Here is an 18,650-nt window from a genome sequence, read left to right on the forward strand (position 1 = left end):
AACAGCCCAAATTTAAAATTTAGAATATAAATCGTATCAATAAAATAAAATATCTTATATAAACTCTGTTTTCAGTGACCAAAACAAATTCAATAAATGTCAAGATGATTTTAATACTTGAAAAGTGTTAATTAATACACAATTGAACGAGCATTTTGGAGTATACCTTTTTGTTTTAATCAACGACAAGTTTTAGGTGTCCTTTGAAATAAATATCTGTCTTTTGTCAACAAATTTACCAAAATATTGATGAGGTCATTCATCCCATTAAAGGGAGAAACCGGGTGAAAGTAGTCTTCTTGCTTACTGAAAGAGGAGTGTTAAAGATTGTTAATTATAATGTAAAAGACAATTCCGAAATAATTTCCTTTCACTTTCTGTCTTTGTCATTGTAAATGGTGGCATTCATCAATTATTTAAACCATTCGTCAATCATCAATAATAATTTAAATATATATATTCACATTGATTAACCTTCTCATTTATAATATTTATCATTTTCCAAATAAAAACATTATATTTGACTACTATTCTAGTCTTAAATAAAATACAAAATGGATATTAATTACATCCGGGGTTACAAAACTGTTGTGAAAAATATGCTTCTCAAAGTAAAATGTTTCAATGAAAACAAACTGAACTTTCTTTCATTGTTTCCTATGAAGCAAGGACCAACCTATGTCATTAACCCAATTCTAATTCCTTTGAAGCGATAGCAAACATTTGCCAAGTGTCCCGCGGGAGTACATTAAGTAGGTGGACTTGCAAATGAATTAGTGTTGGAGATAGTGGAGAAAATGGTTGGCATATTTTAAAATATTTAAAGAAACTTAAGAACATAAGATTGTGAACGGAAATAAATTCAAGACAATAATGAAAATGAAACATTCATATTAAAAATTTAAAGATGTAATAAGCTGTGTTAAATATAATTTGCAGATGTAAAATTTAATTCTTATGTTTGCTCAAGACGTTATTTAAGCAAGAGGTACGTCACGTTCTATAAAACTCGACTACTTTATCATTATATTTTATGTGACAGTGAACAATATGCCAACATACAAATAAATACAAGCAATATAAAAAAAAAAAACCAGGACAATGATTAATGATTTATTCTCTAATCTCTGTAATGCCTTGCGTGTCAACAAAATACCAATTACATTACCAGGGGCCACACGTGTAATTGGCAGTGATGTTGCCTTCATTTGAATGTATCGTGTTTGCTTAGTATTAAAAAAAATATTATTTATTTTTCAAATCATATCATTCGATTTTACTACACATTAAATTCAACGTATTATTGATGTATTAAGATGGACAAAGCAATAGTTTATGTTTATTATTCAACAATATTTATATCATAACACTAATGTTTATAACGTGTTATTAATTGAAGTAAGTATATATAAATAATTTTATTCTTTACCCTTAAATTAGACCCACATATGGTATACAGTGACGTACAACGCTTTTTTAATCTCATTATCTCGTAATTCTATAATACTTTCGATCAGGTTTTCATTAATATTAATATCATAAATTTGCCTGGTCTTTCAACAATTTCCGCATTTTCCTTTCGACTCTGATTCCCGATTTATTATAAGTCGATAATGATTCCTGTTTATACCAGTTACTGGTTAATGTATGCAATTTTTTTCAGCTTTACAACAGTTTAGATCCAAACATAAAAACAAAAAAAATAAGTAGTAGGAAATATTAAAATTAAGTCGCATAATGGAAAGCATAACAACGCGTACGAAAGTAGTAAACACGTCATAAAAAGAATATTACAATTACTTTTCACACCACTATACGAAAAAATATTACTGTAGAGTTAGAAGAACAAACTTTGAATAAATATATGTTACCTTTTATACCAGTTATTTACGGTTCGAATTAGAAAGTTTTCTATGTTTTGTGTTCCTATTAGATCTTTTAACTATTATAAAATATAATTTGATACATATAACTGTAGATTTGTGTGTTTTGATATAGAGCATCATCCCTTTAAAGCTAGCCTCTTCATATCTTAAGGGATACACCCCAGAGAGTGTGGGTGATCATTTCAAGATTTAATTCCCCATTCCCCCATTGATTATCAGATGACCAGTTGTATTCCTCGTCTTCTTCCCGTTTAGGCCTAATTCGTATCTACGAAACGATACACTTTTCCTTCCTCATACACGCAACAAAGGATTAGAACCTCTTTAATAATTTAAGTGTCTTTAAGGCAGGGCTATTACTAAGATAGTGCGTTCATCAATTGCAGCTTTATTCCCATTTAGCATCAGATAGAAACATAGACAACACTGTCCAATCGAATTAAAAAAGAACTCTCGTTAAACCAGTCCTAACTTTCCATGATATATTTTTTTTAATTTAAGAATGTCGGACAAATATATGAAAAGACAGATAAATTTAGTTGCAATTTTTTTGTGATAGTGATGTTTATGAAATTACACATTATATTAAGAATACAAACATATCTTTATGTAGTCACTTCAATTATACAAATATTATATTCCAAAAAAATATACAAATGGATTTAATTCCCAGACAAATAGTGATTTTTCAATTCCTTACTGTTATATAAAGTCAATGTACATAAGATGTTTTAATAGAAACACTAAATTGTTATTTTAATATTTGTTTTCTCCATCAAAAAGGTTTTTCAATTTTTTTTTACTTAGTCTCGAGTTCTAACCATACTTTTACGCGATTGTGATTCAGCAAATCATTATCTGAGTTCCCAGACCCGATTTTCTGCCTTGAGTTGGTTACGACAAAGGGTCTTAAGGTACCTTAATAGAGCTGCAGTTGTCCGGTCTTTGAGGGCTTAAACTTAAAGATCTCCGGCAATCCCTATTCGTTAGCAACATTCTTGTTAAAAACTTGTCCTTGAAGCTTTTTGTAGGTTGACCGTATTAAATTTAATATGTTAAAGAAAAACTTTATATCTTTATATTTAACATGTATATTTACATCTGCGAAAATTATATAAGAGTATTTTCTTTTACGAATAAAATTTTCTCTTTTCCTATTATAATAAACTAATTTGTAGGATTTTAAACAACATGTCTCATTAATGTACTCGTACGAGTGCAATAAAATGCTCTATATTTTTTATAGGGTGGTCGTAATAGCACATGTCTCGTTTCATTAACCCCAATACTTTTGAAGCCACAGGAAATAATTGTCCAGTGTTCCATTGTGAGTAAATAAACTACACATAGACTGCTGTCATTATCTTAATATTGAAAGTACCAACATTAATATTTGAAATTGACTGATATATTTTTATGCGTTTAGGAAGATTTTCACTGGTTTCAAATTGTTACTTTTCATTATGCACAAAAAATATTCACTTATTTTTATTTAATGTTCCCTCTCTATATTCTTACTATAGAAATAAGGAAACAGTATCATTTGTATAATGACGGAATATTTGAGACCTTACACAATACATACATAATATGCGCGCTTGTCTATGGTACAATCTTTTGCCCTCTGCTTCATAATATATGGTTCTTTTACAAAAATGATATATGTCTTGGTAAACGAAACTGCAAAAAAATTATTTTAAAGAAAATTAAAAGCGTAAATTCTCGTATGACAAGGGAAGTGACGATCTTTTTCTACATAAATTTCTCCTATATTTTCGACCGCAATAAATTCTTCTCATTTGCTTACTTTAGGTACAAAATATGCCATAAAAGTAAATAATAAAAAAATAAAAGTCAGTAAGAACATTGAATACTTTTATTACACACTTTAAACATAGGATACGTTATATAGGGTGATATTAATCAGGTTTCTATTACAAATGAATATGTTTTAAATAACATTTAATTTCAAACAACTCGGTCACGTTTTAAAGTCACATTTTGAATATTACACAATCATTATTTTATTTCTTTTCTTTTCATTACACATATAACTGTCTTAAAATATCAAGAATACGTAAAAGTTAAAAGGTTTACGATATATGTTTGTAAACGTCATACTCCTAAAATTAATTTAAATTTTTCTCTATTAAAAATGAAAATGGGAATGTATTTTTTATAACAAATTACTATTACTATGTGTGTGTACTCTGTAGTTTGGTGACTGTTTTCAATTTCACCCCATATAATTGATAAATTATAATTATAATTTGATCATAATAAAATATACTGATATACGCATGTTTTATTTCCTTGCAACAATATAACAGTGCTGATTTACGTATTCTATTAATATTTACATATTTCTACAAAGCTAATATTTACATTGCCTTAAATAAATACAAGCTTTTTAATATTTAAAAAAAAACAGTGAAATTATGTCTGTACGTCCTTATTTTTGTCATATTCCTTACAGTATCGTTACGGACAATGTAACATTTGTACATTGTATTTACAGTAGTCTAATATACATGACTATATAATAATGTTGATACAGTTGGCGTTGATGTGTTTGTGATATAAAATATTTTTACAAATATCAAATAAACAAATGACATTCTTATAAGAATGGTACTAACGATTTTTGCTTCAAATATCTAGGAGCTTTCATAGGGAATGAAGACTGGCGTCGGTGTCACTTTCAGCTCCGCCGAGTAGGAGACTAGTTTCGCAAGGAGTGGTTTGATTGGGTGGTGTGTCCTCAGTGGGGGGATTTCGCATTAGTCACAGTTCTATCGCTGCGGAACCCTTCCACGTGACTCCAGCTCTCAGAAGATGATACAGCCGCAAAACACACCATATACATAGACACTGAGAAATAAATGTATTTAATTGTTATATGTCACAAGTATATTATTTTACGTCTGTTATCAAATAACACTTAAAATGTTGTAGATACATTGAAATTATGTAAATGGAACAATGGCTATAAAGAAAATATCCGGAGGAATGAAAATCCCGAAATTGTTGTTTACTTACATTCAAAAGTATTCTTGGCATTAAAAATGATATCTCTGCTTTACACATCGCGTCGAATTGCTACAACAAATAATAAAGTTCAATAATAATATGTTTCACATAAAATAATTTGTCTATTCTAAATCAATATTATATTTTATTATTCCCCCATTTTTTATGTTATGGAAGACTGTTTTAAAATACATTTCTATGGAGTTATACTTTATGCACAAAAAAGCACTAGATAAAGAAAAGATTTTTACTAATATTCCATTCAAGAGATACTAATGTTTATGAATTTTTTACATTCATACATAATTTAATATTCATTTGCAATTAATGAATGCAATCTGTAATATTATTTAAATAAAATGAGGGAATACAACACATTCATTATAATCTTGTAATCGTTACAAAAATAATGTTTTATAAGTCAATGATGTTGCACGCTATAACAATTACGCCCATCATTAACCGAATGTAAATCTTGTATAGCAACACATAAGTGGAATTACAAGCACTTATCCAAGTTTCAAGGATAAGAATCTGATCGATACTTAGCTTATCGCGTCAAGCAATTTGTGCCATGTCATATTCAATTAGTTAATATACAATATACAGACCAAATACATGAAAACGACTTACAAAACAATGAACATTTGATTTCGCTGACTGTTTAATGAATTGTTATTTTACATTGTAAGTATAATATTAAATATAGTGTTATATCCTCTTTACAATTACTTCAATAAACCGGTGTATGACAAATAACAGTGAAGACGTACCATAGTCGATACATTTTGGAACCGATAGTGAATCAAAGACACTTATACAAATAACTGGTTTGCGAAAAAATCCTAAAATCTTAAAGTATAAAACAATTTATTCAATTTATTTTTATTTTTGTGATATTAAGTTATTAATTTTATTAATCAATTGTGGTTTATTTTAACACCGCTCATAATTATAATAATTATAGAATATTACTGACAGTTATTCTGACACTAAAATTGTATTAAATAAGGCTTCATTAAATGATCATCGTCAGCCTCAAAATTACTTCATTATAATAAAAAGATACATAATATTCTTTATATTTATGTTTATGTATAAAGCAAACTAAATCCAAAACAGCAAAATATTTCTAGAGTACAAATTTAATGTAAGTTTTGGAATAAAAAAAAAAATACTAGAAGTGTAATTTGGTAACAGAAATGTATTTACCTTATTGACGTGATCTCGAAGTATATTAGAATATACCATAGCCATCGCCTCTAACGCCATAAACGTCATGCAGCCAACTACCCAAGGCACAAGAAAGGCCACATTCTCCTGAAATTCACTCAACTATTATAATATCTACAAAATAAAAATAGTAGAAATTAAAACAATCTGTGACGTTATTATTGCAATAACATTCAATTTAAACTGTGCTAAGATTTAAATTTTTAAATAATTCTAGTCCAATTCTGAACAAATGTTTTATATATACTGTAATTTATAATCTGTTATTTATGTTGTAATCATCGTGATAGCTCATTGTCACTTGAGAATATAACTAAATCGACATAAAACATTTAACCTATTAAATATTTTGACATTTCGTCTCAGAGCACATGAATTTTACAAACGATCTTGAGATAAGCACTTTATAACAGCTATAATACTGATAAAGTTATTAAATGAAGTAAAGACCTCTCATAAAAGCTAACACACTTGCTTCTGTATGCCAACAAACTGTATCAGTAAGTGCTTTTTTTAAATATATTATGTTAATAAATTCTAAATGATATTCACCTTGTAAATTCCGTAGAAAAGAAATATACTGAGGACGATCATAAACATTTGTGTTCCTATTATCGCAAAATATGCTATCTGTACACCTGAAACAAACATTCAACTATACGTCAATACCAAGTTTGATAGTGAAGTCAAACTTAAATGTAATTTACTCGGAATGTCAATAGTTTTTCCTTAATGATACAGAACGTAATTCTATTAAGCTTGGTGAATTCCAAGACTAGGCAAACAAGATTTTTACTACGTCTGTTACCAGGAGCACGTAATCGATTTTGAAGTGAACAAACAAATCGAGGGAAATCGATCACATCGATATCGTAAGTACTTGCTGGGTCGAGGAAATATATAGCAGGATTAGAGTAGATACTTTAACAAATTGCTAGTCAACCGTCTGTTTTAACAATAGCTTGGATCACTAATAAGAGTAATTAAAAAAGGTTTTCTCAACATAAAATAAATCGTAAAAACCTTTAAATTCTTACTTAAAATCAACTAATTACTTCAGAATCTTGACTTGTAGTGTCTGTGTGATTTTCGAATTAAATTTATCCTGTTATAACATCGTTTAAAATTTTGTTTTATATTGTACTTTGGAGTTATACTCGTATAATGAAAAAATACTAAACGTTGGTATTTTCAACATTATTTTAAGATGGAAACGTGTCATGCTCATGCCTTTCCATTTTACTGCACCTATTATTTCCTTGTCACTAAGTGCTTGAAAACCAGAATTTGTATATATATTATTTTAGGCATGCAACTTACTTTTAAACGACTTGTAAAATTCGGCTTAACTGTTTTTATAGTATGCTGTATACATCATAATGTGCTAGAGCAAAATACAAATAATAAAAAAAAAAAACAAAATAGCTTAAAACATTAGGTAATCCCAATTTTTGGCTTCTTTCATTCATTTATCAGCTTTATGTAGGTTTAATTATTTTTATATATATTATAACCCTAATAATCTTTCAACTCCTTGTAAAAACCAATATTGTTATGGATATGTACGAGGGTGGTCTGAAAAGTTTCTGACCCAACAAAGATACAAGACATTTTTTCAGAACTTTTTATTTTTCAACATAGTCTCCTTGTAAATCTATACACTTCTCTCAGCGATTCTCCCATCTCCGTTATCCCTCCAAATAGTACTCGGCATTTTTCTCTGCAAAATAATTGTTGGGAGGTAATTGCCTCCTCATTGGACGAAAATCTTTGTGTAAGACGGTGCGTTGTCTTTGGGAAACAAAATCTTCTTTTCTGCAAATGTGACCGTTTTTCGCAAGTTCTACCTTCAGCTTGTCAAGTAATGATGAATAGTATTTCCCTGTAATGGTTTTACCTTTTGGTATGGTAAGATAATCCATTAAAATAACTCCATGACTATCCCAAAAAAAAACAGTCGCCATCACTTTCCCAGTCGAAAAAACAGTTTTTGCTTTTTTGGATCCGGTCCCCCCTTTTGCAGTCCACTGTTTCATCCAAGTTTCATCTACAGTAATAAATCTGCGCCAAAACTCGGATTTATTTCGTCCAGACTGCGCCTAAAGAGAGTTAGAAATGTTCATTCGAACACGATTTTGGTCTAACGTGAGCAACGCGGCACCCAACGCGCGGCAAGCTTTCTCATATGTAAATGTTCATTTAATATGATAAATACGTTCTTTTGAGATATTTATAACCTCTGCTATCTCTCTCACTATAATTCGGCGGTCGTCTAGCACTATTTGATGAATTTTGGCGATGTTTTCGTCGGTAGTTGCAGTTTTTGGACGTCTCGAACGTTCATCGTCTCCCAAGCTCTTACGGCCACGTTTAAATTCAGCAGTCCAAAATTTTACTGTGGTAAACAATGGTGCAGAGTCCCCATACAAAGAATCCAACTCATCTTTTATTTGTGAGGGCGTATTGCCTTTCAAAAATAAATATCTAATTACAGCTCGATACTCGATTTTGTCCATTTTGACAAAAAAAAATCACATCAACCCACTCAAACGACTGTCACATAAAAACTGCGCGTCCAAAATGGCTGAAACTTTGGCGAGTAACAGTCAACAGATGAACAAACGAAATTCAGTAGCTTTTACTTACTACCATCTTACTACCATAGTGCTACCATCTTATGGTTAAGGTCGAAAACTTTTCAGACCAGTAAGTATGTAGGAATTTATTGTTCTTATTATTATTTTTATAACTTAATACTTTTACTGTACTGAAGTCAAATAAAATTTTTGTATGCAACATTTTCTATAATTTTCATCCTATATAAATAAGGTTGCCTGGAAAAGATCGCGAAAAGCAATAAATAAATATTTTTTGTACTTATTTAATATAAATGTAGTGTGTTTACTCATTTAATATAAAGTTCTAGAACTAGAATGTTCTCAATTCTAAAATCTTAATAAATACCACTGTAACTTTCTCAAGATCATCACAAGTATCTCTAAGATCGGGTTATTTTTAACAAAAATTATATCCAATTTAAATTACGCTTTCTGAAGAACACTTTTGATGAAAAGTTGACCAAATTTAATATCAGTTAATAAATAGTCTTTTAATTTGAATTTCTTCTTAATCAATTCGTTGTTTTTCGCATTAGCCCGGAAAATTCATCTGATTTAGGTTTTTATAAACTATCAGATGCGGAAAAACAATTAAAAACTATAAAAAAAATTATCTAAAACTCTTGTTCTATTTTGATTGAAAGTAACATTTAACCTTTCTATACCTCAAAAAACATTAATATTGAAAATTTGTGTTAAAATATTTTAATAACAGATAACAAAAAATTAAAAACAACTTTCATTCTGAAATATTAAATAATAGTGTTAAAGTATTATAAAAGTAGTTTTTCATGTTATAGGATTCTAAAATATAGCTGGGTTTAACAGTCTCTAGTCTCTGGATTCTTAGATATAACTAAAAATCTATACAATTCTTAGTTAACCCCACAAATAATTTGATAAGCATGTCAATAACAAATACCCCACGAGGCTCTTTATCAATTTATCAAGAATGGATCTTACCCTAAATCTCTGATGTATTTGTTCTTGACAAGACCCGAACTTGTTCAACAAAGTTTATTTAAAATCCTATAACATCTCAAATCCTCCCCACCTTTAAATACAAATACACGTGTTTTCTGTCTTATACGATAATTTTAAAGGTGTTTAAATTATAATAGGAAAATTTATTGCTTCCAAAGACAGCGAAATGGGTAAGACGTGCAATTTCGACAGACTTTCTAAGTATATTATTTTATAACTTCATAAAAATGATTCCGAATTACTTATTTGCATAAACAAACGGATCTCCAGATTATTTCGAAATAAACGAAAATGTCTTTTTGTTTAAATAATTTACTAAACCATTAATTTATTCACTTGACATGTAGGAATTAATAAGTTCGATAGAACTTTACATTTTTATAAAATTAATAGCAAATCACAGATTGTAGGAAAATATGAAAGATTGAAATGCCTTTGTAACGGCATGTATTATAGAAAGGCTAAATCTCAAAGCGAATTAATAAATATCTAATAAAATATACATACAAACATGATAAAAGATTAAGAATTCGATATACTATTTTCCTGCTCCGTATTTCTGTACCACTATTTGCTTATAAATATTATTGTTTCCATTTTATAGTCACTGGTGAATGTCAATTATTTTTTAAATCAAATTCTAACACATTCTTAAAATATCAACTTGAATGAATATAATTTTTATATATCACTAGAAAAGCTCAGGGATTAAATCATTTGAGCTTAAATCCAGTGAACCATGGGGTCTCTTACACTACCAACACAAATAAAAAGTCAAATTAGTCAAAATATTGATACCCGACGTCCAGCTGGAAGCAAAATTTAAGTAAGTTTAAAAACATACACAAAAGATAGCAAGTTAAATCATAACTAGTTATCTATTATCCTTGTAGTAGACTAGAGTTTAACTAGAGTTATAAATATGAAAGTAAGTAAAATATCATTTTATAAAATTTGAAACTTGCTTAAATCCATATAATCTACAGCGAGTCGACACTAAAACTTCACAATCTCCGTCAAGACTTGATAATACTAAAATGTTTCTTTTAAATTTTGCTACTCTTCCTACAGTAATACTAAATATTAGTCCAAAAAAATGGTTTCAAAATGCGTAACTCGAGATGATTTTTTTACTTCGCGATTCCCACATCAATTGAAAACCCAACTTAAATGCCATAAATCCCTAACAAATATTTAGGAAATGATTATATCAATTTCATTTAAATCTAAGAATTTCGCGAGTACTCATTTAAATAAAACTAATATTTAAAACTAAATACTCCCGAGGTTTCAGTTGTCAGTTGATCTTGTTATTTGTCAACTACCGCAAACGATTTCTTAATTTCCTGGCGAACCACTCGAGATGTCTGCAGAATGCGCTTACTGTTTCTCGAGGTCTTGCAGTATGGTTACAGACATGGGATTATAAAATTTTTTTTTGAGAGGGTCCCAGATGTAGGAAAGTCATCCATCCATCCAGGAATCTTCTCTATTAAAATTGATATGTTTTTTTTTTTTATTTCAATAGCCTCGTGGATTAGTCTTAGTGTGTATTTTTCTTCACGAGCTAGAATCTCTGGTTTATCAAACCAAATGTAGTAGCCTGGTTTGTTCATTGTGTGTTCACGCACTGGTGACTTTAAAGCTCACCGAGACGTGGTTTTTTTGCCCTTATATCGATGCCCCTCTTTGGCTGTCCACTCTATGACAAGCCACATCGAGTTTGTATACGTGATCACGGTTTCTTCAAAGTAACCGAAACTGTATGTTATTTGAAATTATAAAAACACGTAGTACATGCGAAAATATTACATAGTTTTATTTAGATATCAATATTCTTTGATGGTCAGTAAAAAAAATGTTTTTCAGGATACCTATAGTTTTCAGCAAGAAACAATACTAAATACTAAACAAATCTAAATACAGCTCACCGTAGTATACGTCGTCAAGTTCTTTATATCTTTTCGCGTTGACACCAATTCTCCAGCTGTATAATAGTACCACCAATATGGATATGTTCTGAAACAAAGACAAGCTTTTTTGAATTAAATGCATTATAATTCTTTGAAGGATTTTGAACAAAAATCCTCATTTATTCTTCCTGCCCTGAGAGAAGAATTATTTGGAAAGCTTAGAAATATCTTTAAGTTCCAAAACCCTTCTCTTCTTAGCCTATGATGTAATAATGGTAGTATGGTTGAGATTCCACTTAGATAAATAATAACTAAGAAAGAAATTATTTTGTTCATCAAACATTTTTAGCAAGTGAACCAAATAGTGTCTGACGTCAGTGACCTTTGATTTCGTGCCTTGTTTCTATATGTTCTTCATATAAAATCAAATTCGAGCTAATATTTAAATTAAAATTTTAAAAATAAATAATTAACTGACACGCATTGTAAACTCCAAGATAATTCAATCCAATTTTACAACAATCACCATCCCTCCGTCATTAATTCTTATAACTTCTATCACGGAGTCTCTCATATATGTATGCAATAAACACGACTCCGATTCTATTGCTATTGCAAATATTTAATGTAGTTATATCTCTAACATTTTCATCATCGCATCTTGGCTGTTATATAAATAAGCTATAAATTCTCCTTTTATGCCATATATCCGCAAATTCATGGTAGTTTTCATTAATCGTTCCATCAAATTCAACTTCACAATTTGAAATAATTAATCATCTCGAGGTTCTGCTCCTGAGCCTTGATTATCTTGCTACTGAGACATATCGATGAGGCTTAAACCAAAATGTTTAATATGCACCCTCACAGCAGATTTTGTCCTCTAAAGGAATTCAAAGTATCGATTAATCGATTAAAACATAAAGTTCAATAATATGTCATTAAATGGAAATTGTAGCTGCAAAAGGAAGATAGGATAGAGAATTCTGTAGCTGGGGTTCCGGGATAACCTATCCATAAGACATAAGGCTATGACTTTAGAGATTGCCAGACATAAGCAACCTTTATCAAATGTATAATTGTTACTGATTTTTCAATAATATAACGAGTTATTATATACAAACTTTCTAATACATAATTAATAAAAGTTTATGTTGAATCTTAAAAAAAACATAAAACTTTAAGCTATAAATAACAACATAAAACAAGCATAGTTATATTTTTAAGTGAAACTATACACACCGACCAACGTTCCTTAAAGTCTGCTTTATTAGTAAAGAGAATTTTAAGAGAATCTAAAAAAATAATATAACTCTCATTATATATATATACTTCCTTTACTGTGTTACTAAACTTCCTCTCTTACAGGAAAGTGTGCGGAAATCATTTGGGTGAAAAGTGTAACAATAATTTAACATAGACATTTAACAAAAAACAAAAGCCTTATTTTGTGTTAAAAAGATATGATGTCCTTGAAATAAAAAATACTTTTAATCCAAGGGTTTACTGGCACCGGCACCGAAAACAGTTGTTATAATCTTTACTTACTAGTACTTGCTTCAAATAGCACTATATCAAGAGTTCAGTGAATCCATACGTAGCAAGTATTGAATTTAATCTTTTTTATTGGATGCTGAAATTATTTTGTGAATATAACTATGATTTGTTTTATATATTTCTCTTTTATTCAAACATCTTTCCACTTTACGACACAAGAATAAGAAAATGGAAGACGAAATACGTTCTAGTAAACATTTTATGGCTAACGCTTTTAACTTACTTGAGGGACCAAAAAGGAAAACCAGAGAGATATAAAAACGTCAACTTAGTTCCACAACAGGATTACTCGTCAGAAAACATTTAATTTTACTACGTAAGCCCAGTGACATTTTTGAAGAAATGTGTGGTTACATTAGTTACGGTAACATGATACTTATTTTCATATCTCGAACGCTTTACGAAAAAGATAAAATAAAAAGATAGGTAACAAATGTATACATAATAGATAATATGACTAAATTGAAAAATGCAATTGTATGATTAATAAAAAAATAATTACTAAGAAAAATGCAATTCGTTTTTCTAGATAAAAACTTTTCTTTCTTAAAATTATAAAATTATTTTTAAGATAAAAAAATTATATTATATTCTATATACAATCTAAAGCACATAATGCTTTTCATTGTTAAAATTGCTTTTGCAGAAAGCAAATTCAATTGAACCATGATTTCAAAGATCAAAGCGTAAAAGAAACCAATATAATTTCAGTTTCAATTCGTTTTGTAACAAAAATATTTGCTTGTTTACTGACGACGAATCTTTTGTTGTTAACTGTCTATTTTATTATAAGAATAAAATATTTTTTTAAGTCGATATATAAGCAGCTTTAGAATCTATTATTGTAGTATTAAATGTGTTTGTGTTTTTAAATGTATTCGTTATATTTTTTAATTTTATTCAAATAAGAGATAAACAGACCACGTCATGAGAGATCCCTTAAGAAAGAACATGTCGGTATTTTAAACTGGTTTTTTAAGCCTTATAAATACTTCGTATGTCATACTGCGAATTCTTAGTATCTTTCGGTTTTCTTAAATTTTTTATAAAAGTCACCTCTATTTAAAATTAAACAAACGTAAAAAAATCAGTGTTCAGCAAAGATATTTAATTTTATTTAAAAAAAAAAAGTAGTCTAAAAAATCACATCAATATAATATGCTGATGAAAGCTTACCAAAGACCGAAGAAACGATACGATTCCTTTCCAACTATTAATAACAATACTTCAAGACGGTCATTGAAGCGAAGGCTTAAAATAAACAAAAATGAAATGAAACCACGGCAAAACGTCCGCTGAACAGAAAAATGGCGAGGATCATTTTTATATAATAGAAAAATTCATTCTATTACATAAAAATGGTTTATATAATACAAAAAAACTAAAATTCTATGAGACCATGATCATGATAAAAATATATATGTCTTTTTACCAAAACACTAACAAAATTTACAACGAAATCCAATTACTGTTACAGAATATAACACAAGTACTTAAGAACGATGGCAAAGTCTACTATCGTTTATCGAAAGCAAAATTCAATACTATAACGCTTGATAGAATTTTTTTAAATGGGACTTCCAAAGGCTGTACACATCACACTCCCCATACATATGTCGTATTCTGTTTTTTTATTTCCTCTTCACATTTTGTATTACAAAAGTTAAGTTTATTTAAGAAACCCAATAAAATAAACAAAGATTAATCAATAATTATAATTTTAGCTTGTTAAATGAAAGACCAATCCGTATAAATGTTTTAAGGTGAGGATTTTTCATATACATATACATTGAATTATCTAAAGACAAGCAAGTAACATTATATGGGGGTTTATAATAATTTCCGTGGACGTCCTGAGTCTGTTGAAAATAGCCTGTGTATTCATATTCTTAACAAATATTTCAAGTTTAATTAAAAATTGTTTTGTTAATTTCATAATTATTTTAAAGTTAGCAGTTTCTTTGATGAGAAGTTATTTCTTTTTTAGCCGAAACAAATATCGTTTATCTAATAATATAATATTACTACGTAATACTTATCTAACAATTTTATATTAAAAATATATTCTTTTAGTATTGAACATAGCAAAAAATAGTAAGTTACATTAAATCGTTTGTGTGAGATATAGAAGGTTATTAAAATTCAAATATCATATTTCAACAACTTGGCTGAACGCAGAAGTTCTTAAATAAAAAAAGTTAGGGCGTCTTTCAAAACAAAAAGGAGAGACATATCTCCGATCACAGACCTAATACCACAAATGTACTATATTATTTATGTTTGCACCTATTTGCTATAATGTTTGTCATTGACCTGCATATATCCACATGTATTTGGTTTTCCACATAAATAAACAACGCCCTTAGTTCACGCTCTATGCTTCGTAACCTTTATCCTACACAAATAAGACTTTTGATTGTGTTTATAATTTAACGTTCAGAAAATACCTCTATTATTAACAACAATAAAAAAAAATTACGTAAGCTTTTGTGTCCAGTGAAGACACAAATAGCTTATTTTTTTCACATAATATATAAACAAAACTGTATTATATTATCCTAAATATAAATTATATAGAAGCTTTGCCCTTTGTTAGTTTAACTTATGTGAAATTATTTATAAGTTTTAACATAGCGTCTATGATAAAACCTTTGTGTAATTTTTTAGGTAAAAAGAATCATGTCCTTTTACCTTTATAATGAATCTTTTTTTCAATTAGAAAGATATTTATATTTGAATAAACTGAAATCAATTGTTTAGTGCTGGATCATTAAAGAAATACATATATATCATCTTTGAAACTGTTTTTTTATATATACATATATACTTCTTATATAAAAGAAAAAACTGAAAATGAAAACTGTCTTCAGTCGTATGTAATAATGAAATTAGTGAAAATTTATTTCATAACTTTGATCTTCATCTGGGAAAAATTAACAGCAATTTTTTTAATAATATATTTTTTTAATAGTTCTCAGAAATATCACACGGTATTATATCTTAATGATTATTTTAGGTTTTAGGCAAACATTTCAAATATACTAAATGATTATCTTTATTAAACTCAGAGCGCACCGATTTTCTCTTTGAGACTTTAGTAGGAATTTGATTTTTGTTATTTATTCAGACATCTTTCTTGTCTCCATGACTTTTATTATCCTCGCCTCTAATGACTTAGCTACACTTATACGTACATATATTATACATTTTAGGCATTTTCATTGAAATAACTAAATTTATGTTTATTTAATTTTTCACTCTTTCATAAATTCATTATTTTCGATACTGTTTCAAATTTTGCTTCATGGTTCAAGAAATAATAAGAGATTCGTTTATTTTTTAATGAAAATAATTTGATACAATATTAAAGGTTATATAAAAAATAACTCCATAATGTAAAAAGTTTAGACGGGTGATTTATTAACATTCGTTAAAAATTAATCAGTTGTTTTATATTGTTGTTTAAGAATTGAACTAAGACAAAATGTAAAGCTGATAAAATTTTTACAGATGATTTTGAATATTTTAATAAAATTACTTTGTCAAGACTTGACAAAGGAAACTTTTTCGTAAATTTGAATAATATCTTCGTGACCTTCCTACTAATTTATTAAAATTTATGCTACGCCTATTTGTACAAGATTAATTGTAAAAAGTATGCGTAAAATCTTTATACAATCACCTTATGATTAAATTATGTTTAGAAATTTACAACACGAACACTCATCAGTAAAATATGTTGAATAATAATTACCAATGTGTATAGTGCACTTGCATATGCAGCATGTTTTACGTGCAATGTTCTGCAGCATGACAGTGTTGTATCTGGGTCGTGCGCCGTCCACGCTTTCATCTGTCAAAAGAAAAAAATAATATTACTACTAAATAAAACAATGCATATACTACTTCTGATTATTCTTTATAAAGAATGTGTCTGTGAGAAGAAGAGAAATAGAAATAAAGAACGTTCCTCTTAATATAATCAAGTTAGGTTTTAAAAAAAAAGTATTCTAGCTTTCACGATTTAAAACTCAATAGACGTATATATTATATCGAGCTGAGGGCTAGAAATTTGAGAATTAATAAATAATGTAGGTGTTAATTTTTTTTATCCCACTTCCTTTAAGGAGATATTTGATTTAATCAAAAGTAATCTCAAATTTTTTTATAGCTTTTTTGACTTATATTATTCCTGAAATGCTTTATTAACTCTCGGTAAGTGAAAATATTTTATAATTGACTTTGTATCAGTTGTGTTTTTGAAACATTAGATCTTTTTTAAGATTATTTAAGATGGAAGTACTTCTTAGATAAAAAAAACTGAAGCATCTGCTCTCATGATAACTGATGTTTGTATTTTACGTAATTAGGATTTTTTTATTGATATTTATAGATATTAGCGTAATCAAAATATAGATAATGGTTTCGAATTAAAAATGCTGAAACACTATTGCTTGTACTTTAGGAGGACTATTGTCAAATTCACGTATTTTATTAAAACAATGATAAACTCAAATTTGAAATATTATACGTTCTATTTGTAATAAAAATAACATATATTTACAGTTATTTACATCATTATAATATATAAAAAATACTGAGTAAAAACCTTTTGAAACTTTTTATACAAAATATAACTTATAACAAAGTAATAGCATACCTTTGTCTTAATGTTGACTTTGTAAATTTTTCTAAATCATATATCATAATAGGGCTACCACTCACTTATTTATACTGTAAAAAATATACGCGTACACAGTCTCCGGCGGACGTGCGTCTGCGGCCGCGGATGCCTTCCAACTGAAACAAGACTGAAGGCTAGTTACAAACGCTACATTGTAATAAAGGCAAGCTCTAGTAAAATGCTCTGAATATCAGTAACTTATAAAATATTTGCAGCTTAAAATTATTTAGGCCTTCAAGTCTAAGTGCTTATTTTAGGACGTCAAACTTTTAACAAGGTAAAATATTATCACAGATTAGACATTAAGCAACGTTTTCAGACTCGCCACAGTAGTGAAATTTATAACGTTCATATCATTTTAATTTTCTTTGTAACTTTCGCTACAATCTTTTCTTACCAAATACTTTTATCTCCTTGCGTCCTGGTTTTGATCCTATAATTATATACTAATATGTTTTTTCCTAACTGTTTTTTATTCCCTATGTGACAGAAGATTTAAAATCTTCCATTACTTATTACATTTACTCATGAAGCTATTGAAGGTTTTATAAATTTTGATTCTGACCAATCTTATGAAAAAAATGTAAACACGTAAATTATAAAAAAAATAACTTAATTTTTTAATGTAATGTTCATAACAATTAGTATCAGAAACTATAAGGTAAAATGGACGTAGCTTAAATCTATACCATTAATTTTATATAATAATTTAATTTACGTGAATAAATGTAACTTACAATACTAT

General features: G+C 28.4%; 1 protein-coding gene across 1 annotated transcript; it reads right to left on the reverse strand.

Annotated features, from left to right (window-relative positions):
* Positions 1-3,748: 3,748 nt before the first annotated feature.
* Positions 3,749-18,013, reverse strand: LOC116766545 (uncharacterized). The gene is made up of 7 exons (XM_032656434.2): positions 17,882-18,013; positions 16,976-17,074; positions 11,683-11,770; positions 6,702-6,787; positions 6,129-6,236; positions 4,926-4,985; positions 3,749-4,757 (listed from the first exon to the last, which is right to left on the reverse strand). Exons 2-7 carry the CDS (start codon positions 17,072-17,074, stop codon positions 4,671-4,673), a joined length of 528 nt encoding a protein of 175 aa, XP_032512325.1. The 5' UTR covers positions 17,882-18,013; the 3' UTR covers positions 3,749-4,670.
* Between the last annotated feature and the right edge of the window lie 637 nt (positions 18,014-18,650).

This window comes from Danaus plexippus, chromosome 15 (assembly GCF_018135715.1).
Source record: "Danaus plexippus chromosome 15, MEX_DaPlex, whole genome shotgun sequence".
NCBI lineage: Eukaryota > Metazoa > Arthropoda > Insecta > Lepidoptera > Nymphalidae > Danaus > Danaus plexippus.

What these genes read in the sequence shown, in the direction of transcription:
- LOC116766545 (XM_032656434.2), bottom strand. Translation starts at nt 17,074, where the DNA reads ATGAAAGCGTGGACGGCGCACGACCCAGATACAACACTGTCATGCTGC. An exon ending in TTTTCTACGGAATTTACAAG is followed by an intron (nt 6,237 to 6,701) that starts GTGAATATCATT and finishes AGTGAATTTCAG; the next exon opens with GAGAATGTGGCCTTTCTTGT. An exon ending in TGCCAAGAATACTTTTGAAT is followed by an intron (nt 4,758 to 4,925) that starts GTAAGTAAACAA and finishes TTTATTTCTCAG; the next exon opens with TGTCTATGTATATGGTGTGT.